General features: G+C 41.0%; 3 protein-coding genes across 6 annotated transcripts; 2 read left to right on the forward strand and 1 right to left on the reverse strand.

The window, feature by feature from the left end:
* The first annotated feature begins 2,592 nt into the window (after nucleotides 1-2,592).
* On the forward strand, nucleotides 2,593-5,736 carry LOC126623176 (26S proteasome regulatory subunit 4 homolog A-like). Its single transcript, XM_050291975.1, has 6 exons — nucleotides 2,593-3,167; nucleotides 3,691-3,936; nucleotides 4,573-4,742; nucleotides 4,832-5,048; nucleotides 5,150-5,290; nucleotides 5,504-5,736. Exons 1-6 carry the CDS (start codon nucleotides 2,685-2,687, stop codon nucleotides 5,585-5,587), a joined length of 1,341 nt encoding a protein of 446 aa, XP_050147932.1. The 5' UTR covers nucleotides 2,593-2,684; the 3' UTR covers nucleotides 5,588-5,736.
* Nucleotides 5,737-12,949: 7,213 nt separating this feature from the next.
* LOC126624130 (uncharacterized) lies at nucleotides 12,950-15,291 on the forward strand. 2 transcript variants are annotated; one of them, XM_050293151.1, is made up of 7 exons: nucleotides 12,950-13,145; nucleotides 13,247-13,278; nucleotides 13,370-13,414; nucleotides 13,599-13,679; nucleotides 14,561-14,649; nucleotides 14,788-14,838; nucleotides 14,967-15,291. In XM_050293151.1, the coding sequence occupies exons 1-7, from the start codon at nucleotides 13,069-13,071 to the stop codon at nucleotides 15,015-15,017; spliced, it is 426 nt and encodes a 141-aa protein (XP_050149108.1). In that variant the 5' UTR covers nucleotides 12,950-13,068; the 3' UTR covers nucleotides 15,018-15,291. The 2 variants fall into 2 exon arrangements, with proteins under 2 accessions (XP_050149108.1, XP_050149107.1); XM_050293150.1 differs by having other exon boundaries at nucleotides 12,954-13,145; nucleotides 13,593-13,679.
* A 447-nt stretch (nucleotides 15,292-15,738) lies between these two features.
* Nucleotides 15,739-21,200, reverse strand: LOC126624129 (transcription factor PIF1-like). 3 transcript variants are annotated; one of them, XM_050293147.1, is made up of 9 exons: nucleotides 20,788-21,200; nucleotides 20,582-20,700; nucleotides 19,713-20,511; nucleotides 17,646-17,747; nucleotides 17,464-17,529; nucleotides 17,306-17,371; nucleotides 16,594-16,986; nucleotides 16,425-16,503; nucleotides 15,739-16,003 (listed from the first exon to the last, which is right to left on the reverse strand). In XM_050293147.1, the coding sequence occupies exons 1-9, from the start codon at nucleotides 21,178-21,180 to the stop codon at nucleotides 15,999-16,001; spliced, it is 2,022 nt and encodes a 673-aa protein (XP_050149104.1). In that variant the 5' UTR covers nucleotides 21,181-21,200; the 3' UTR covers nucleotides 15,739-15,998. The 3 variants fall into 3 exon arrangements, with proteins under 3 accessions (XP_050149104.1, XP_050149106.1, XP_050149105.1); XM_050293149.1 differs by having other exon boundaries at nucleotides 20,826-20,969; XM_050293148.1 differs by lacking the exon at nucleotides 17,464-17,529.
* Nucleotides 21,201-21,680: the final 480 nt, after the last annotated feature.

Consider the following 21,680-nt stretch of genomic DNA (forward strand, 5'->3'; position numbering starts at 1 on the left):
ATCGTGAGATTTCGGTCTATTATGCTAGCTTAGATGATGTGTGGCGTAGAAATGAGATGATTGTCGACGATGCATTAGCATTTGCAGTAGCTACTGAGATCATGTTGAGCGATGACATTGAACCGCATTCCGTTGATGAATGTCGACGTAAAGCTGATTGGTCAAACTGGAAACAAGCAATCCAAGTCGAACTTGATTCACTTGCGAAACGTAAGGTGTTTGGACCTGTAGTCCCTACCCCTCCACATGTAAAGCCCGTTGGCTACAAGTGGGTTTTCGTTCGGAAGCGTAATGAGAAGAACAAAATTGTGTGTTACAAAGCTCGTCTTGTAGCACAAGGTTTCTCACAACGCCCCGGGATTGACTATGACGAAACTTACTCACCCATTATGGATGTGATTATTTTTCGGTACCTTATCAGTTTGGTAGTTTCCGAAAAACTGGATATGCAGCTGATGGACGTAGTAACCGCGTATCTCTATGGGGATCTTGATACGGAAATTTATATGAAAGTTCCCGAAGGACTTACATTGACTGGTTCAAATATTTCCAAACCCCAGAACACGCTCTCAATTTGGCTGAGGCGTTCACTATACGGTTTGAAACAATCCGGAAGAATGTGGTATAACCGTTTGAGTGAGTATTTGACTAGTCAGGGATATGTGAATAACGAACTATGCCCTTGTGTGTTTATTAAGAAGTCACATTCCGGATTTGCGATTGTTGCAGTTTATGTCGATGACATGAATCTCATCGGAACTCCTGAAGAGCTCGCGAGAACTGCTTCGCACCTGAAGTCAGAATTTGAGATGAAAGATCTAGGTAAGACTCGATACTGTCTCGGTCTCGAGATAGAGCATTGTTCGGATGGAATCTTAGTACATCAATCGAACTACACCCAGAAGGTGTTGCGCCGTTTTAATGAGGATAAAGCGAAGTCTTCGAGTACTCCTATGGTCGTTCGTACACTAGATGCAAAACGAGATCCCTTCCGTCCGAAGGAGGATGATGAAGAGATTTTGGAGCCTGAAGTTCCTTATCTAAGTGCGATAGGCGCTTTATTGTACTTAGCTCAATGCACTAGACCCGACATCTCCTTCGCTGTTAATCTTTTGGCAAGATACAACAATGCACCAACACGCAGACATTAGACTGGCGTGAAAGACATCTTCCGTTACCTTAAGGGTACTACGGATTTGGGCTTATTCTATCCCTACGAATCCTCGAGTGATGCCGCACCCTATGCTCATCGGGTTGATTCTCGCCTTGTTGGTTATGCCGACACTAGATACTTATCTGATCCGCACAAGGCGCGTTCTCAAACGGGTTATGTCTTTACCGTTGGAGGCACCGCAATATCTTGGAGGTCAACTAAACAGACCTTAGTTGCCACTTCGTCTAACCATGCTGAAATTATCGCCTTACATGAAGCAACTCGGGAATGCTTTTGGTTGAGAGCAGTAGTGGGCCATATTCGAAGCTCCTGTGATCTTCATCCCGCCGTTAATGCCCCGACGACGATTTTTTAAGACAACGCAGCTTGCATCGAACAGCTCAAGAAGGGTTACATCAAAGGAGACAACACCAAGCATATTGCGCCGAAGTTCTTCTTTACACATCAACAACAAGAGCATCAGAAGATTGAAGTCACGCAAATCCGATCACAAGACAATCTGGCCGACCTCTTCACCAAATCACTACCGAAGACGACGTTTCAGAAGCTTGTTCATGGAATTGGTATGCGTAAACTTTCTGAGTTGTAACTTTGCTATTTCTCTTTGGAATTATGTCAAACTTAGGGGGAGTATCTTCTGGATACTTGCTTGATCTTAATGTACTATTTTTCCCTACGATTAGGAGCATTTTTCCCACTGGGTTTTTGCTACCTAACTAGGTTTTAACGAGGCACCCACCTTGGGCTGGTCATATCCCTGATGACGTCCTGTAGACGTTTCTTTTGACTTTGCATTTCTCACGCATTTTTCCTTAGACTATGGATTTTGTCCCTACTCGGGTTTTTGCCATAGCCTTAGGGTTTTTTTTAGTGAGACTTACTACTTATGCAAGTTCCTACCTTATTGAGAATAAGCGTTATTCCTTGGAATCAATGCTGACGAGTCGACTTCCTCAACTTCTGCATGATGCTGAATCTACCTTGAGTATTTACCCACTCAAGGGGGAGTGTTGTAAACATTCCTAGTTTAAGTATGATTGTGTAAATCCTAGATAAGATTTGCTTCTAGTTATCTTTTCCTATTACAACTTGTATTACTTGGAGGAGAAGAAATATCTTCTCTACCTTTACTACTATAAATAAAGGCACAATGTAGGAGGGATAACAACACACACATTCCCCTACAATTCTACAAACACACATCTCTCTTCTATCTTTCTCTGCCGCCGGCCCTAGTCTCTCTGTCAGATAAAATAAACCACAACATATATATATATATATTTCTTCTTACAAAAAGGGGAATTAACTATTTTTCTGCAGGACGTGAAGAACTGGACAGTTGGTGGGAGAGGTTAAGGGAAAGTGTCAAAGCCCAATAAAACTCGGCCCATTGTCTATATATGTTGACCGCATTGCATCGCTCGCCCTCACAAATTTCAGTGACTTGTTTCCAAAGACATCTCTCTTCAAAGCTTTCACACACTCTCTCCTCTCAGACGGCGACAAGAAAATGGGTCAGGGAACTCCGGGCGGGTTGAACCGACAAGGCCTACCGGGCGACCGGAAGCCCGATGGCAACGACAAGAAGGAGAAAAAGTTCGAGCCGGCGGCTCCGCCTGCCCGAGTCGGCCGGAAACAGCGCAAGCAGAAGGGTCCCGAAGCTGCGGCTCGGCTCCCTACCGTGACGCCGCTGACCAAGTGTAAGCTTCGGCTGTTGAAGCTTGAGAGAATCAAGGACTATCTCCTCATGGAGGAGGAGTTCGTGACGAATCAGGAGCGGCTCAAGCCGCAGGAGGAGAAAGCTGAGGAGGACAGATCTAAAGTCGACGACCTCCGAGGCTCACCAATGAGCGTGGGGAATTTGGAAGAACTGATTGATGAGAATCACGCTATTGTTTCGTCCTCCGTCGGTCCTGAGTACTACGTTGGGATATTGTCCTTTGTCGATAAGGACCAATTGGAGCCTGGGTGTGCCATTTTGATGCATAATAAGGTACCTGGGGTTCTGGGTTCTTAGGGTTTTTTATTGGGTTTAAATTAATTGGTTGTTGGTGCTTGTTTAGCTTTTGTTGGTTCAAAAAATTCAAACATTGAGAAATTTTGATGAGAAATTGTTAGGGATTGGATAAAAGGAATAGAAGGTATAGTTTTTATATGAGTGGAATCTGATTTTATGAAACCGAATGTGAAATTGAGATTGCGGATGAGTTTTTCATGTTTGTAACCTCATCAAGCTGATGATGATTAGTTGCATTGACGGTTTGTATTTGGGTGCTAAAGTTGAGATCTTGATTGATTTTTAGAGTGCTAGCTAAAGCCATAGAAGGTGACTCAGGCATTAGTTATGCTATCAAAATGTCATCGGGTATATATGAAATTGATACAATTATGGTTCTACCGATGCTTATGAACAAAACTCTATATGTTTGTGGGCGATGTACTTCGCTTATCGTTGTTTGATTTATCCATTTGTGTGTTTGTTGATTGGTAATGTGTCAAATGATGTTTGTTGCCAGGTGCTTTCTGTTGTTGGGCTTCTTCAAGATGAAGTTGATCCTATGGTGTCAGTGATGAAGGTCGAGAAAGCTCCGTTGGAGTCTTATGCTGACATTGGTGGATTGGATGCCCAGATACAGGAAATTAAAGAAGCAGTTGAGCTCCCACTGACTCATCCCGAGCTATATGAAGACATTGGTATCAAGCCACCTAAGGGAGTCATATTGTATGGTGAGCCAGGAACCGGCAAGACCTTGCTTGCGAAGGTAAGAATGAGTATTTTCTTCCCACTGAGCGACAGCCTGTTGGTTTACGTTTTGTTGGTATATATTTGTAACTTTTTCCTTTTTCTGTATATATTAGTAATATACTCCGCACTGGACATATGTTATATAAAAGAAATATGGTTGCAGGAACTTGCTTCATGTTGCGAGTCACAATATTTTATGTTTTCGATGTCATTAGTTTTCAATCTGTATCGTATTCTATATACAACATGCCATAGAGATTTTGATGTTGTTTGTTGGGTGTCGGATATCATCTAACTATTCTTTTCCTTCCTAAAAGCTCACTGCACCTGATACATTATAGTTGGTTCTTTATTTCTGTCATTATTTTGCATATTAAAGGGTGTAACAATTGCTTTCGCTAGTTTTCCTATGTCTCTTGGGTGCACCCCAACTGATAGCATATACACAGTACACCTTGCTTTGAGAGCATGCACACGTAAAATTTGTTGCAAAGATGTGTGTAGTTAAAGAGTTCTCTTTAACCTTAACAATTATGAGAATATGCATGCTCGACAAAGTTTCTTTCTGTGATGTTTGCATACTCTATATATATTTTACCTGCATGTTTATTGTCTATCTCCTAGCTTGTAACCATATTCTCACATTTTTCAGGCAGTGGCAAACTCAACATCAGCAACTTTCTTGCGTGTTGTTGGTAGTGAGCTGATTCAGAAGTACTTGGGAGATGGTCCAAAATTAGTTAGGGAACTCTTTAGGGTTGCCGATGACCTCTCACCTGCCATTGTCTTCATTGACGAAATTGATGCAATTGGTACAAAGAGGTGAGTGGCGAGCCCCTGATCATTGATGAAAACATTCACGAATGCCTTTTACTGTTAATTCAATGTTCCTGATGATTATTTATCTGTAGGTATGATGCCCATTCGGGTGGTGAACGTGAAATTCAGAGGACCATGTTGGAGTTATTGAACCAGTTGGATGGTTTTGATTCAAGAGGAGATGTCAAGGTGATTTTGGCAACAAACAGAATTGAAAGCCTTGACCCAGCCTTGCTTCGTCCTGGCCGAATAGATAGGAAGATTGAATTCCCTCTTCCTGATATCAAAACAAGGAGGCGCATTTTCCAGGTAAATTGACATGACAGTGTATAAGAAAAACATACTAAATTTCAAATGTGCTATAAGTTCTTTTCCTTGTGACTAACAATGTTTGGATCTATTGATTGCAGATTCACACATCAAGGATGACGTTGGCTGATGATGTCAACTTGGAAGAGTTTGTTATGACCAAGGATGAGTTTTCCGGGGCTGATATCAAGGCTATATGTACTGAAGCTGGTTTGCTTGCTTTAAGAGAGCGCCGCATGAAGGTGAGATATAGCTAATTTGATCCTTAAGTGGAATTCCTTTCTCAAACTGAAGGCGATGGCAGGGGAGATCTTCAAACCTCCCCTCCCCATCTTTTATTTCCAAAACCTTGTTCTTACTTGGTGTCGTTAACACATTATATCCAGCCGTTTGATTAATCATTGAAATTAATTGGGGTACCATATCATATATGTTTAAATTGTGGGCGTTATCAGGTGATGCATGCGGACTTCAAGAAGGCGAAGGAAAAGGTGATGTTCAAGAAGAAAGAAGGGGTTCCAGAAGGGCTTTATATGTGAGGAAAATCAGCCCGCGTGTACTTTTGAGGATACAATTTTCTGCTTGTGTGCTGTATTACAACTTAAATTCTGTTTCAAGTTGATTTGTGTTTTGGATTCGTTACTATATGATGACTCGCGTCCTTAATTGGAAGATGGAGATTGTCATACTTCTGTTTACGCCATATTTCGAAGCTTGCCATATCTCTTGACGCCTGTAAAAAATGCACTTAAACTCGGGTTTCTTTAACTGAAAGAAAAACGTCGGATGTGTGTACTGCTGCCACCAATGCCAGGAAGCAACATTATCTTGTTCCAGAAGATCCTTTCTTCTACTTCATGTTCTTCAATGTCACCATAAATGTATATTGTTTTCTTGGCAACGGATTGGCATGAACATGACCCGTTAATTAATTGGTCCAAGACATTATCAATACAGCTTATTAATGCTCAACTTGAACACTAAATTTTTGGGTGTTTAGATTGAGGAATCAAGAATCATGTTTAGGACATTGCATACAAGAGGAGGAACCTGAATCTAAGACTTCGAATATGAAAGTGAATACTCTTTCGTTTACTAGGGAAAGTCTACAAAATGTGGGAAGATACAATAAATTTGACCCCATCCTATCAAACTTGTCACAAGCGCTCACAAAACACAGTGGAGGATAGCCACCAGCAAGTCGGAAATTAACAGTTGGAGGGTTTCAAGTCAAGCAAAACATAGTGCTCTAAGTCAATCCAGGAGACAAATGGCGCAACCAGAGGTAGAGGAGTTGGTGGTCCATTTGGAAAGGTCTGGATTTGTTGACAATGGAACATGGGATTAAGTTGGTGGGAGCAGCTCTGGTTAACCGAACTTTAAACAAATGGGGGGTCTAAGAATATTCTTCGATCTACTTGTAAAAAGATGGGGGAGATTGAAGTCAAATGGGTTCGGGACAACACCTTCATCATAACCGTCCAAGATGAGAGTACGGCTACAAAAATTCTAAACCAGGTTCCTTGGGTAGTGATGAAACAAAATTTTTCGGTCAAAAGGTGGTCCCAAGAGCTTGCCTTAATGGAAGTAAAAGTGGAAACGATCCTATTCTGGGTCCAGATTAGGGGAGTGCCGTTATTTCTGATCTTAGAAGCCAACGTTAGGCGCCTCGCTACAGAAATTAAGGAGTTTATGGAGTTCAAAGATCCTTCCAAGGCCAGAGGTTTCCTTCGTGTAGGAGTCATGGTAAATACGTCTGAACCTTTAATCACAGGTTGTTGGCTACCAAGGGAGAGTAATAAGGATACTTAGATAGAGTTCACGTACGAGAGGCTGCAAGACTTCTGTTATACCCAACACGTGCTTATGTAAAAATATCAGAACAGGATGTGAGGGGGAACATGACACCAACCCTTTGGACCCAATGCAAACAGAAGAGATTCAGGAGGCAAGAAGTAGAAGAAAGAAAAGAGATAGGCTGGAAAGTAGAGGGATGAGGATAGGGAACAATCATGCACAATGGCTTATGGCTAGAGTTTCTCCAAGTTTTACCCACCATTTGCTTATGGGATATGGGTCATCGAGCTCTTCTCATCCACATATCCTAGGAGTACAGTCAAGGCAAAAGACAAAGCCTTTTAGTCACGATTCAAAAACTGCCAGCTGAGAGTGATATTCAAACACAAGGGGAAGATCCTGGCTTGACAATCGGTCAACTGTTTCCACAGTTAAGCATGGGGATGAGCGCAGATAGAGAACAGCTTACAACCTTGGGTGTCCTCTAGGTGGCTCAGGCTGAGACATATGATAGGAAGGCAGCGGCCTTGAGGCCACTGATTACCATTTGAAAATGAGTCTTGAACTACAAGGCCATGAGGACTTCTAATCCCCACAAAAGAAGGTTAAAAGTGGTGAAAGCAATGTGGTTAGAAAAGGGAAAGCTGCTGAGAAGCTTCAAAAAATGAGTATTAAGGAAAGATGCCTGATGATGAAAAGATCTATATATGCAAAAGAGGAACTCTAAGAAGTCCTAATTGAATGCTAGGATATGTGGAGCTACATGGATGAGGTCTCAGAGAAGGAAATGAGTGCACTATTGGCGATAAGAGCGGGAAAGTCTTCCCGATGAGGTGGCGGCTGGCCTTCAACAGCCGCAAGTTCACCATGACTTACCTCTTTTGGAACTGTCGTGGTCTTGGGTCGGACACGGTAGTTCGAGCCCTGCATGAGCTGATAAGAAAGTATAGGCCCTCTATGGTCTCTCTCTAAAACTAAAATGAAATATCATATAATTCATTGGGGTAAGATGTCGTATGGCTTTTTTGGATGGCTTTAATGTTGCTCCGATTGGAAAAGCCGGTAGGTTAAGCTTATGGTGGGATGGCTTTCTGGAAGTTCAAATCATTTACTTCTCAAAAAACATTATTGATGCATAGGCTAGAGAAGTAGGGGAGCATAATTGGGTGAGGTTTACTGGGGTCTACAGGACTTCGTATCGGGCTGAGAAAGAAGAGTTTTGGGGATGGATGAATTCCCACTTTACCTCTTCTTCTATCCCCTGGTTGCGTGGTGGGGACTTTAATGAATTTATTTGGGATTTTGAGAAGTCGGAGGGGGGGAGGGACACAGATCTATAATCAGCCTAGATACTTGGCGAACTTCATGAACTGCATGGAGTTGATGGATCTTGAATTTAATGGGCCGGCTTTCACTTGGAGAGGTATCCGTAATGGTGATCTTATTGAGGAACGCATTGATAGGGACAAGCAAATTGGTGAGCTCCTAGCCTTACTGGATTATTTGCAACAAATGTGGGGAGGGGGGGAATGTTAATCAAATAAAGGACTTGTAAAAAAGGGTTGATAAGTTATAGGAGCAGGATGATAGTTTTTGGCAACAGAGATCCCGGGTTAATTGGCTCCGGGAGGGTGACACCAACACCAATTTCTTTTCCACCAATCTACTCTTCAATGGTGAATGAGAAACAAAATGTTGAAAATCAAGTAGGAGAATGGTACTTGAGAGGAGAACTCAGGGAAGGTCCAGAGCTTATTTGAAAACCACTTTATGAACCTCTTCAAAACCTTTAGGCATAGGGAGTGGGGATCAATTTTGTACTGTATTTTCCCGACTGTCATAATGGATATGAATGAATCTCTTACTTCTAGGGTCACGGTGGAGGAGATCAAAGTAGCGGCATACCAAATGGGTGGTTTTAAGGCTCCAGGATTGGACGGTTTTCAAGGTGTATTTTATCATACTTTTTGGGAGAATATCATGGCCGAAGTTAACAACTTGGTCAGAGCTTTGGTGTCCGGGAACAGATTCCCTAGCCTGATCAATTCCACCCACCTTGTGTTGATTCCAAAAGTACACAACTTGGAGACAATTTCGCAATTCCATCCGATCAGTCTATGCAATTATTCCTACAAAGTCCTATCAAAGGTGTTTTCGAACAGGTTGAAGCCTATTTTGCCGAACCTCATTTCCCCTATGCAAAACGCTTTTGTGGCAGACAGACTAATACATGATAGTATTGGGATTACACATGAGTTTTTTCATTTCCTCAAGCTTAGGAGAGCAAAAGGCAAGTTCAAACTTGGCTTCAAGCTTGACATTCACAAAGCCCTTGATCGGGTGGAGTGGGATTTCCTGGATGCAGTTATGGAAAAAATGGGGTTTTGTACTACGTGGCGGAGGATTATTATAGGCTGTGTTAGCACAATTTGCTTCACAGTCATTCTTAATGGTCAACCAGGGGAAAAGTTTGTTCCATCTCATGGTCTTCAATAGGGGAACCATTTTATCCCCATACTTGTTCCTACTGGTGAGTGAGGTTCTATCCCGTATGATTCAGTCGATGATGGATATGAGGTACTTGGATGGTGTGAGGATTAACCCTAATGGCTGGGTAATCTTGTATCTATTCTTTGTCGACGACACTTTGATCTTTCTGAAGGTTGATAAGAAGAACTTTACTAATCTTGTTCAATTATTGGGTGAGTACTGCTCGGCATTTGGACAGGCAATTAATCTTCAGAAATCTAGTGTATTTTTTTTTGTGCCAACATCCCTACGGATACTTTGGTGGAATTGAGGGATATCTTTGGGATGTCGACTGCCAATGATCCTAGTATCTATCTCGGGGTCCCCGCCATTTGGGGGCGATAAAAAAGACAGAGGTTGGCCTATGTGAAGGGTAAAATCATGGGGAAAATTCAAGGGTCGAAGCATTACACGTTATCACAGGCGGGAAATGAGGTTATGATTAAGGCAATGATACAAGCTATCCTGGCCTATCAAATGAATTTATTCAAATTTCTTGCAATGGTGTGTAACGAGTTAGATACTCTTATTTCGGGGTTTTGGTGGGGGCAAAAATGTGAGGAAAGGAAAATACATTGGGTCGCAAAGGAAAATCTTGGCCTACCGAAGAGTAAGAGAGGCATGGGATTTAGGAACATTCAGGATTTTAACGATGCTCTCCTAGCTAAACAGTGTTAGCGCCTCATCCACGATCCTTATTCCAGTAAGGCTAGTAGCTGTGCATCGTGGGTTTGGTCAAGCCTATTGGCAGGATGAGATCTCCTGATGAAGGGAGCGCATTGGCAGATAATAGAAGGAATGGATGTGCGTTTATGGATTGATAGATGGATCCCCTCAATTCCTGTGCGACATCCTATGCCGAAAGGTGATGTGGCGGTGTCAAGAAACATTAAAGTCGAGTCGCTAATATGTGCAAACTCAAGATCTTGGGATATCGACTTTCTAATGCTATTTTTATCTATGGAGGAGCTGAACGCAATTTGTGATACGGTGATAGAGGACATTTCCAAAAAAGATAGACTGTTCTGGCCCTTTGACAAATGGGGAAGATATTCGATGAAGTCTGGGTACCATTGGGCACACTTGAGGGCTCATGATTGTGAGGGTCAAAGTCCACCCTACATCAGGCACTCCATAGAGCAGGTTTGGAAGGTTATTAGGAGGCTGAACTCTCCTCCAAAACTCCGAAATTTCATGTGGAAATCAATACATAGGGCCTTTGCCACGATGGTTAATCTCTTCAAGATAAAATCTTCCTATTCCCCGACATGTCCTATCAGCCAAAACAATGATGAATCTGTCGAACATATTTTCCTTCAATGTCCTTAGGTGAAAGCAATTTGGTTTGAATGACTGCTAAACTATAAGGTTAATAAGGACGACATCGTTTCATGGCCGCAATGGTTAGAGTTGCCCATCAACTCGGGTCAATGGGCACACTAGGATAAGGATTGGATGCTCACTTAGGTTGCCTTCATGTGTTGGCATATTTAGAAGGCAAAATGCAACCTCATCTTCAACTACCGTGATATCAACCCTTCTTAGGTCCTTATTGCCATCTTTAATGATGTGGGTGCTTTTCTTGAGGCAAACTGTGTCAGTGGGAATCAACCTACCACAAGCTTTGTTGGCGTTGATGAGGTAATTAGTTGGACCTCGCTGATCTTCCCTTTCATTAAAATCAATGTGGATGCAAGTTGGGTATCTTCATGCGGTTCGGGGTTTGTGGGGATTGTTGTTCAAGACGAGGAGGGCAAGTTTTTAGTGGCTTAAAAGCAAGAAATTGTGGCTCGGTGCGCGGTTCAGGCTAAGGCCATGGCTGCAATCTGGACATCTCGCTGGGCTATAGAAAGGTTATTTTGGAATCTAATTCTCTCAAGTCTATTTCATGCTTGAATGACTCGTTAGAAAATGGAAGCTGGAGAGCTTATCCCATTCTGGCGAAAGTTGAAAACCTTGGGGCTTCCTTTCAGGACTGTCACTGGTCTTGGACTCCAAGATCAGCCAATCAGGCGACAGATTTGTTGGCGTCAACGAGATCTCAGGAGATGAATGATGTTTCATGGGTCGATCGACCTTCTTCTTCTTTGGTTTATGTACTTAACAATGATGGTTTACCATGTCGTCCTTAAGTTGTGTTTGGCAATGTAGGAGGCGACGTCTTTGCACATGGTGTGGCATCTGTCTCTCTTATAGCCCCCTGCAGTGCTCAATTATTTGTGTTTTGCTTGCTGCTTGCTTTATTGGTGGCTCTCTATGTAATCTTGGCATCTTTGCCCTGATTATGAGCTGGTTTGGTATTGTTGTGCTTTGAAGAAAAAGAAGCTTCTGTTGTACTGTGAGAATAAGTAGCGTTATAAAACAGCAGCGAGTTTGGTAAACTTTTTTGTAAAAGTGCTTTTGGAAAGAAAAAAAAAGCAATATGATAGTGTTTGGTAAACTTTTATGTAAAACAGCTGTGATTGTGTGAAATGATAAAAAATGATATAATACTATATTATTATTATGATATTTTATTTAATATTACTATTTTTATGTGAGGATTTTGTGTGGCAGTGGGGCCCACACCCTATTTCCCTTATCCATGTGTCTTCCTTTCCCTCTACACCCTCGAACTCCCTTAAAAACTCTCAGCTTTCTTTCTCTCTCTGCACTCTCTCCTCCATCGAGACAACCCCACGCACAAACCTTCGATCTCAGACCATCCCACCACCAGATTATCATCATGTACACCCCTATGAATTTAACCCCAAGTTTTGGTTACGGGAATGGTGTTTTGGGTGCTGGGGATAAGAAAATTTGAGAACTCAAATCCCTGAGCTCTCCGACAAGAATCAGGACAAAATTAGTCATTTCTCTTCTGCCTATTTCCCCCATCTCTCAGATTTCTCAGTCCCCAAACACCAAAACAAACCCACCTCTTGGATTTCATCACCCCTCCCCCCTCTACGTATCCCTCCCCCACTATTCACATTCCCCCTTCAGATCCCACCTCCCTATTTCCCCATTCCTAATTCCCATCTCTCTGCGGGAATCAAAATGAGGAGCTCACTCTGCTTTTGCTTTGCTTCACCGCACACTCCAATGGCTTCCTTCACTGTCCCATGTCCCAAGGCGTGCGCCGCCCCCGTTACCTTCCTCGGTTCCTCCACCCACCTCTTAGATCTCATCGTCCCTCCCTTATCTACATATCTGGCGAAATAAGAATATCAACTATGAAGATTCGATCTTCAACCTAGCAAGAAAGAGTAACATAGGAGGGTACTTTTTAGATTGTGAAAATTTCATTAAATTTTACTGTTCACCCGCCTCTTGAAAAAAAAAAAGTTGGTTTTGAAAAGTATCATTTTGCTACTTTTCAGCTTAAAATGACAATGACTTTGAAAATAAGCAGAGTTATCAAACACAAATTTTACTCCAGTTTTTTTTCATCCCGCTTTTTTTTTAAACACCTCAATGACAAACCAAGGCTATGAATATCGAGTTTACCCAAAAAAATAAATAAATAAAAAACAGTGGAACTTTGTTCAACTCGACCTCCTCTTTGCTATCAAAGAAGATGAAAATTTCCTACCCAAAAAAAAAAAAAAAAAAAAAAACATAACTTTAAGGTTACAAAAGGGTTTAGGGTTTTTGTCACGTTAGCTTCTGTTTGGCTCCTCAGAAAGTAATTTTCTCAGAAACTTTCTTTGAAATGGGTCCTCGAGTAGTGTGCCAAGTCTGCAACGAAGCACAATCCAAATACAAGTGCCCCTCCTGCCGCGCACCTTAGTAAGCTACCTAATCTTTCCTTTCGATTCTTTCTTACTGCTATCTCGTTATTTTCGCATTAAATAATTTATAAAAAAAAATTCATATCTTTTTTCTTGCAGTTGTTCTGTGCCCTGCTTCAAGAAGCACAAGGGTACGATGATCCTAAATTTCAAAATCTATTTAATTTCTTAATTTGATGATTATCTGGGGCTTAATTTTGAGCTTATTTATGAAAATTGCAGAAAACCCATGTTCTCTTCCAGTTTCTTCCGAGGAAAAACCACCAAGTAAGATTTTTTCCACTCTAATTTGAGCTTAATTAAACTGCTTTCGTATGCTAATTTGTAGTTTATTTTTTGTTTGTGAAAGATTGGTATTTTGATTCTTGGTGCACTGATTTTCAAGAGACTTGTGTGCTTTGAGGATTCTGATTATTTTCGTTCTTGTTTATTTCTTACTCTTCAGCTGCAGGTCCAGAGCTACTGGTAGAGAGGCCATTACTTGTGGAGGAACCGAGCCAAGTGCTGCAAAGGCCGCAACTTGAGGCGATAGGTAAGGATTTATATAACTAGCTTGGAAATGCATTAGAGTTTCTTTACTCATTTACATAAGATGTGCCATTGGGATTGCTGGAAATTGCAATCTATGGGTATGTAATTAGGGAGGGCAGTGATGACTAGAAAGTGGGATGGCAGTGAGAATGGTGAACATTGAAATAGGAGGATTAACCCTTCACCTTTTTGGAGAAGTTGATTTGCTTGTGGTGCATACTAGGACCCAGGTTCCGACTTGCAAAATTTAATTCAAACTACTTTTTCTAAAGGTGAATTAGGAGAATGAACGACGTTGGTTTGAAGCCAAATCCAGAATAGAAGGTTGTTTTATCGGTATAGACCAATAAGAGGATAAACAACCTGCAAGAGGGTTTCTACAACTAGCTTGGGCATAAGAGAAGCCAAGGTTTATGGTCTTTATGCTGAATGAGTTCATGGTGTTACTGTATTTGGTAAACACTTTTCTGTTTCTTTCCATCATTCTGCAATTGCCTTTCCCTCGCAATCTCTAGAAGGCTTGTTTTACAGGCATTTGAGGTATTCGTCTATGTGTTGACTTATGATGGTTCTCTTTAGTGAATCCATCAGCTTGGTAGTTTTGTTTAATTTAGTGTAGACTAATCGACTATAAGTGGCCAGGGCACCATTTTAATGTTCTGCAGTTAACTCTGCATCAGAGTTGTCCTACATGATTTGGCTCCAGAAACCCGTCGTGCATCTGCTTGTTTTTCCGCTTAAGAACTCTGGTTGAAGGATTGATTATATATGTATGAAGAAATTGTTGAGTTTGGCAACTAGTATGAAAATTTTATTGTTAAATCCTCGGCTGATGAGAATGCTCACCCTTTTATCAGGCCCTCACTTTGTTTTTTATCGCAGCTTCTTCCGGTGAAATTTGCAGTGCTTTGAAAGATGAGAACCTTCAGAAACTTATCTTGAGTATAGATTGTTCACCAGATGCAGAGAAGGTGAGTAGTGACATTTACTTCAATCGAGACCAAAGTCTTTTCGTTATCAAATATTTTTTATGTAGACGTGATACTCGTTCTGAAATCAAACCGTCCCTGACTAAAATGGAGAACACTGTTTGCTAATTGTGCAATCAGGAACTTGAGAAAGCTATGGGCGTGGACGTGTTTCGCGTATTTACCGACAAGGTGATTCCCTCTATTACTGCTACAAAATAATATTCTTCTCTTGTTGTACATTTGTGAATTGTATTGGGTGGCTATACGACCATCAACATTTCACATGAATAACCTTTTGTTTGGATTTCTGTCGCCAGATCCTATCTACCATCGAGACGTCTTCGTCTTCAGCAAATGCAAACTCATGAAAATATTATGCTGCCATCTTGATCTTCTTCCTCTAGTTTCATGCCCTTCGTTGGCCGAAGAATTTTGTAATCGGGTTCAAAGTTGAAACCATGGAAAGATTAACGTGCAATCGCCAATGTAAGTTGAAGAAAAACACTTCTACATATAAACAAGTTTTAGTCAGAGTATAAATCTCTCTCCGAGTTTATATGTTTGGCGATCAATCCTCCTGTTTGTAGAAAACTACAACGACCCGAGATACTTGTTTTGTACATGTGATTTTATCTGCCCTCATCTTTTGCTGATCAAGCATATGTCAATGTCTGATGACTTTGTCGGGGGAATCCCGCATACAACCACCAAGATAGGGAAAGGGATCCTTCCACCTGAGCCTCTTGACCAACAAATCCGAATCCTTAAATTTGATAACTGCTAAAGTTCCCTTCTACCTGAGCCTCCTGACCAACAAATTTGGACCCTTGAAATTTGATTCCACGGCTAAAAACAAGAGGGTCCTTTAAAAGTTATAATAACTTTAACCATTTGATCAAATTACATGAATGTAGAAAACGATACCGAAGGATCTATCACCGTCTTCTTCCATATCTTTCAGAATGGACTGCCTCGTGTCATGTTCCAAGACTGTTTGGCCAAAGAGACACTGTCTAAGAATCCCACAGCTAAGAGTTCTGGATCATGACACGAGCCGGTTCATTTTAGGATTTTCCGTCAGAACCCATAAACTCTGTGACCTCACTAATTAATAAACTTGATGACACTCTTTACAGTTTTACAGTTCCGCCGGCGACAAAATCGGAAACTGGTAAAATATATTACAATTGGGGTTGTAATAGTTACAGGTTAGCTTTTGGTTAAATGGCAGTTTAGGCAGAAAAAGAAGAGAGGAGAAAATAAAAGCTACTCTCAGAGCTTTAGACTACAAAACTTAGCAGGCATTGAACCTTCCGTTATCCATCTACTCTCAACTTCAACCTATAACCTTAACCTGCAATGCACAAAAAGTTACAGCGCCGGTTATTACCAACTTTCAAACGAATTTGTTTATCATACCAGATATACGACAAAGTTCTGCCCTAGTCTTTATAGTTCCAATCGTCACGATCAAAATTGTTACTATTTAAGGACAATGACTTCAATCCGTCAAATTCTATTTTACAGAATCGTCAATGGAAAAGCATGTGTGTGGCGCTTTTAACGCTTCCAAGAAGACCGGTTTACCCTAAATATGTCACTAATGTGCAAATTTTGTCGAAGAATTTGACCGAATTAAGCTATTGTCCTTATAGTGCAACAATTAGTAAACCTATAGACCTATATTGGGACAACTTAAGCTACAACAATCTAGTGGATTGTCACCTAAAATCATGATTTGGACCAAATAGAATAAAAGGTTAACAGAAATTCACCTGGTTGATGGTTTTCATGAGTTTCAGGTCCACTACTGGAACTCGGCTTGCCAGTAGTTGGCTGGGGCATTGCTTGGTTCTGTAAAAGGAGACGAACTAGTAAACATTACAGGTATTTTTATGTGAAGACAAGTTTGTGATTGAGATTTCATATTCGAAGCAACCATACGTGCTGCAGTGGCAACTGCATCTGTTGGGGACTGAAAAACTGCTGGTAAGGATCTGCAAAATTTGGCATGTGTGATTGGTTTGGATTTTGTGCCCTGAGCGAGTTTATCATTTGATCTGTCTGGTTGACTGCTGGAACTCCGGTAGGATCACTTGCAGGAATAGGCTGCATGTGAAATGGTGGTATAGGGAACCTAGGTCCCATAAGTGCAGCTGCTGTTGGCATGGGTGAACCGGCCATTACATTTGGAAATGGCATCATAGGGTGACTGATGCCGGCCATTTCCATTCCCATGCCCATGCCCATTCCAATTCCCATCCCCATGGGCACGGACATCATCTGCTGAACTCCAGGAAACATCATAGGGATCATGCCGTATCCCATGGACATCATCTGCAGAGATTGGTTACAATCAAATTTTGACATAAACAATGCACAAACACTTACAAATAATGTTGCTCTCTGGCCTTCCCTAATTCTTATTTTCTAAGAAAGTTCACCGTTTTGTTGACAAAAGATTGATGTTCTGTTAATTTGTCACTGTTTTAATCTTCTTCTCTTTTCGTTAAAGATTCGACTGGTATAATAACTTGACTAAAAAAAGAAATCATTTTCCAAGGACGTATATATCCAATTTCCCTGAATTTTGCTTGAGATTTCTTCCACCGTAAAAGTATGATAAGACATATATAGCATTTGGAAACGAGCATACCTGTACTTGTAACTGGAGAGATTTCAAGTACTCAATTGCTTCATCCAGCATTGATGCTTTGTCCGACTGGTCATACAGAATAAAAAATACTTCGTTAATGGAGAAAGCAATTCAAAATTCTTTCAAAATTCCAGTGACAGATTGTATTAGTGACAAACTTTGTTGCACCGAGGTATTAGTTCTTGTAAAGCCTTCATCTTTTCATTTATTCTATCTCGACGTCTCTGCACAGAGTTCTACATTTAGCCCCATTTTGAAGAAAAATAACCGCACATGAAGAAGGAAATAAAAAAACCAGTTTGGATCGTCAACAGATTTATAGTTAAGTAGAAGTACAGACCCTCTCGGAGAGATTGTGGACCTCTGCAGCTCGCGATCTCTTTGTAGATGATGTCAATCCTCGGAGTTGTTTCTTTCCATTGGCAGATTCAAACTCAACATCCTTTTTAAACAAAGGAAAGAAAAAGAGCAATTATTTTCTAGAATCCAATATTAAATAACATAAGGGATATTAAAAACACAGGTATAAATTGCAAGTATAGGAACTATCATCGTCTTGATGGACTCTAACGCTCAAAGCTACAAACATGAACGCCCCCGCCAATCCCACCAGCTGAATTATGCATGGCATTGTAGCGCAAGAACATCAACTCTAGAGTCTAGACCAAATCAACAAAGATAATCCAAAACTAAAAATTCAAACTTTCCATCAAACCATCGCTAAATTTCCATATCGGTATTGGCTAACAATTAACAAGAGATCAACAAACCTAAACAACCAATTATCATCTGACTCTAATATCTGTCAATGCCTATACACCAAGTTATGCCCTTTTACCAGCAACTTTCCTCAATCACTAATTTGGTGGCTACTAAATAAAATACTTGTTGCAGAAATATCAATAACCCGTTGGTTTCACGTACCAAAAATATTTTCTATATTAATTCAGGAAGTAACTCAAATTTTACATCTACTAAAGTGATTTGCGCACATTATTTTTCACTATTAATTCAGGAAGTAACAAAAGTGATTTGCGCACACTATTTTTCACTATGTGCACCAAATAAAGGTGTGCATTAGGGAAAAATGAATGTTAATACAAGTCTCGTGAAAAGTGTCGAGCAAGCCTAGGATGAATAATAAATCATTAGTCCAAAACAAATAAATCAATCACTTTCCATGTATTACACACCATTATTTTCTTCAAATAAATCAGTTTAGTTGGTAATTTATGCAGAACATTTTTTCATACTATGTAACATTAAATCCTACAAATCTTGGATGATTTGAATTGATTATTATTACTTTTATCGCGATTCCGTAAATCTAATCATCCATGCTCATTGCACCCCGTACAGTGGGAGAGATTTTCAGTGTGACCGGTATACAAAGTGGTACACCACGTGTCCCTAAACAAACGGTGGGGTATGTGTGCTAAAAAGTTAATAACTTAAAAAATACAATTTCTTACCTTTCATATTAAAACACATGGTGTACTACTTGTGTTCCCGTCATAACTAAAAATTTCTTGTGAAGTGGAACCCATTTATACACCACAAGTGGGATTTCACTGACACGTGCTCATCATCTAGCGAACATCTCTCATTCCCTCATTCTCTCATTCAATTTATTGTCAGAAAAGTTAGATCCCTCCTACTAAATGCCACGTGTAGGGCGTACAACTGCACACTCTAGCCTTTTCATAGGGTTATAACCTAGGGAGGAGAGAGGCAGCAGGGAGGGTGCGTAGTGCGAAAGCCTACCTACGTCACCACCCCTCCCTGCGCAAGTTAGCCGAGATACCCAGGCAACAAAACACATTGGGAAAGAGAACAATGGATTTACTATTCAGTTTGTATTTTCTGAAAACTAAAATTAAATTTAATTAAATTTCACATTTTTACGAAAATGTTGCCGTTACCAAGTAACCAGCAATTGAACGCATGTATTTACTAAAATTTTAAAAATAAAACTTATAACGAGTGAAATAAAATAGTCACTGAATTTTTTTTTTTTAATGATTATCAAACGATTTTTCGTTATTGAGGATATTTTTTATATCTTTAACGATTATTTCTGAAAACTAGGCCCTTAGCCGCCATTTCTGAAAACTATTTCGTTATTAAAGTTGATTTCATATGAAAAAATAACAAAAAAATTAGTAAAATTATTTTGTGTTTAATTGATGATATTTCTCATCACATTATTTTGTATTTTTTTAGGTTGAGAAAATAGGTGTTGTTAGTAGGTATATTAGAAGTTTAATTGATGATATTTCTCATCACATTATTTTGTGTTGGTGACAGAAGTAATTTGGTTTTGTATTTTTTTAGGTTGAGAAAATAGGTGTTGTTAGTAGGTATATTAGAAGTTTAGATTAGTAAAAACAAAATTGTGCTGACTCACCCTGCTTTGAAACTCAGCGTCGTCGTCGGCGGCGGCGGCTTCTCTCCCTTTCCTCTTCCGGTTATCGGCAGTCAGCGGCGGCTTGGGAGCCGAATCCGGCTCGGCGCTCGCACTGGAGCCTCCTGGAGACGACGTCAGCGACATCTCACACGTGGTCAATTCATTTCCAGGAAACGACGTCGCAGCGGTCGCAGCGGTTGCAGCGGTTAACGACGTCGCTCCATTAGCCAAGCCGCCACCAGCGCCGTCGGGCCTAGAATCCAAAGCCCTAGAGCATGAGCCCACCAGCGGAGTGTCGCTGGAACCCACCACCGTCGTCGTCTCCCTTACCACGCTCTTCTTCGAGCTCGACGGCGCCGTTTCCGAAATCATAGGCCTGTTGCTGCTGGCGTCGTTGTTGTTGGTCGTGTCGGACTGCAGGAAGTTCTGGAGCTCGGTCCTCCTCGGCCGGTGGATCGGCGGCCTCGAAGCTGGCGCCGGCCCCGAAACCTGGGGCGTCCGGTGCTCGGAGGTGGTCGAATCGGGATAGAGGAGGCCGGCGGAGAAGGGCTCGTCGACGAGCGGGTACTGAAGCCACGAGGCCATTTCATCTTCTTGAATAAACAGGTGCGGGTTCTGAGCCGGCAGTTGGGGTTGGGGTTGGGGGGCCGGTCTGGTGATGCCACCCCCGTCGTCGGGCAATACGACGTCGTATTTGGACTGGTGCGATCTTTTACTATTGACTGAAGACCTCTGGTTCTGGCTCTGCATCACGACTTGGCCGTCCTGCCATAGCAGCTCCATGATATCGTCTTCCGGCCTGCAGTCGAATTTGAGCTAAACGAACCGAACCGAACCAAATCGGATTAATCAAGTGGGGAAAGACTTACATGGTTGATTTTCTGGGTCGGTTCAGAGCAGAGGTGGTGGGAAGTAAGTACTCGTAGTCCATTTCGAAATCGGGGACGCGCCGATTCATCTTTTGTTCCGAAATCCACTCATTTGAGGCCTAATTGAAAAGAAAAAAAAAACCCAATCAGAAATTCATAATTTTGAATAAATCAAGAAATAGATTTTTTTTTGGGTTATCACTTACGGATGCAAATAATTGAAGGGAGTTGGATGAGGAGGTACTTGTTCTGCAAGTTTGAACCGGCCATGGAAGCAGAGGAGGTAGTTGCTCTCTGAGTCTCTGAGTCTCTGAATCTCTGACTGGTGGTGCAGAGCAAAAGAACGGTACTTTAATTGGGTTTCCAAGAGAGGATAGCTTCAAGGTGGGTAATGGCGACGGGAAATTAATGGAGAGAAATCTCAAGCGAAAAACTGCTAGCGTTTGTTTGGGATGACAGAGATAGAGAGAGCGTGTGTGTATTTTCAGTGGATTTGCCTTTTGTGTTAATATGTTGTTGTGCGTCGGCAGATAAGTCTGTCTCTCCGAATAATACCAAATAATAGGAAGCAAAAGGACGAAATGAAGTTTTGACGCCATCGAAGGCAAACTGTGTGTCGTTCCCAAGTTTTATTTGTTTTTTCTTCTCTCTTATTGTCTCGAGAAATTTTTCAGCATGTCAGAACTTTTTAAGATACATCAAGTGTCTAATACAATTAGTTAAAATTATTTTTTCAAGTTTATAACTAATTATTTTATGATACGATAAAATGTCGCTAGAAATTCCAACCCAATTGAAAGGAAAATAGTATCTCGCACAACAAGATAACATATTCTCAAATAACAAAACATAGGCAAATTACGACACATCTTTGAACAAAATATCCCTAAGCAAATCAAGAGGTTTTTCAAACCACACAAACTCTTGATTACTACCAATTCCCACTCGAGCAAGGTGATGTGCTGCCGAGTTACTTTCCCGCTGAATATACTGAGCAATTTCACTATCCTAGAACACTAAAAAATCTCTTCATAATCTCATATTATATGTTTATGAGTAACTAAGCTCCACGTGTTAATGCCCCACTTAATTATCAACA

The sequence above is a fragment of the Malus sylvestris genome, chromosome 5, assembly GCF_916048215.2.
Source record: "Malus sylvestris chromosome 5, drMalSylv7.2, whole genome shotgun sequence".
NCBI classification, from domain to species: Eukaryota; Viridiplantae; Streptophyta; class Magnoliopsida; order Rosales; family Rosaceae; genus Malus; species Malus sylvestris.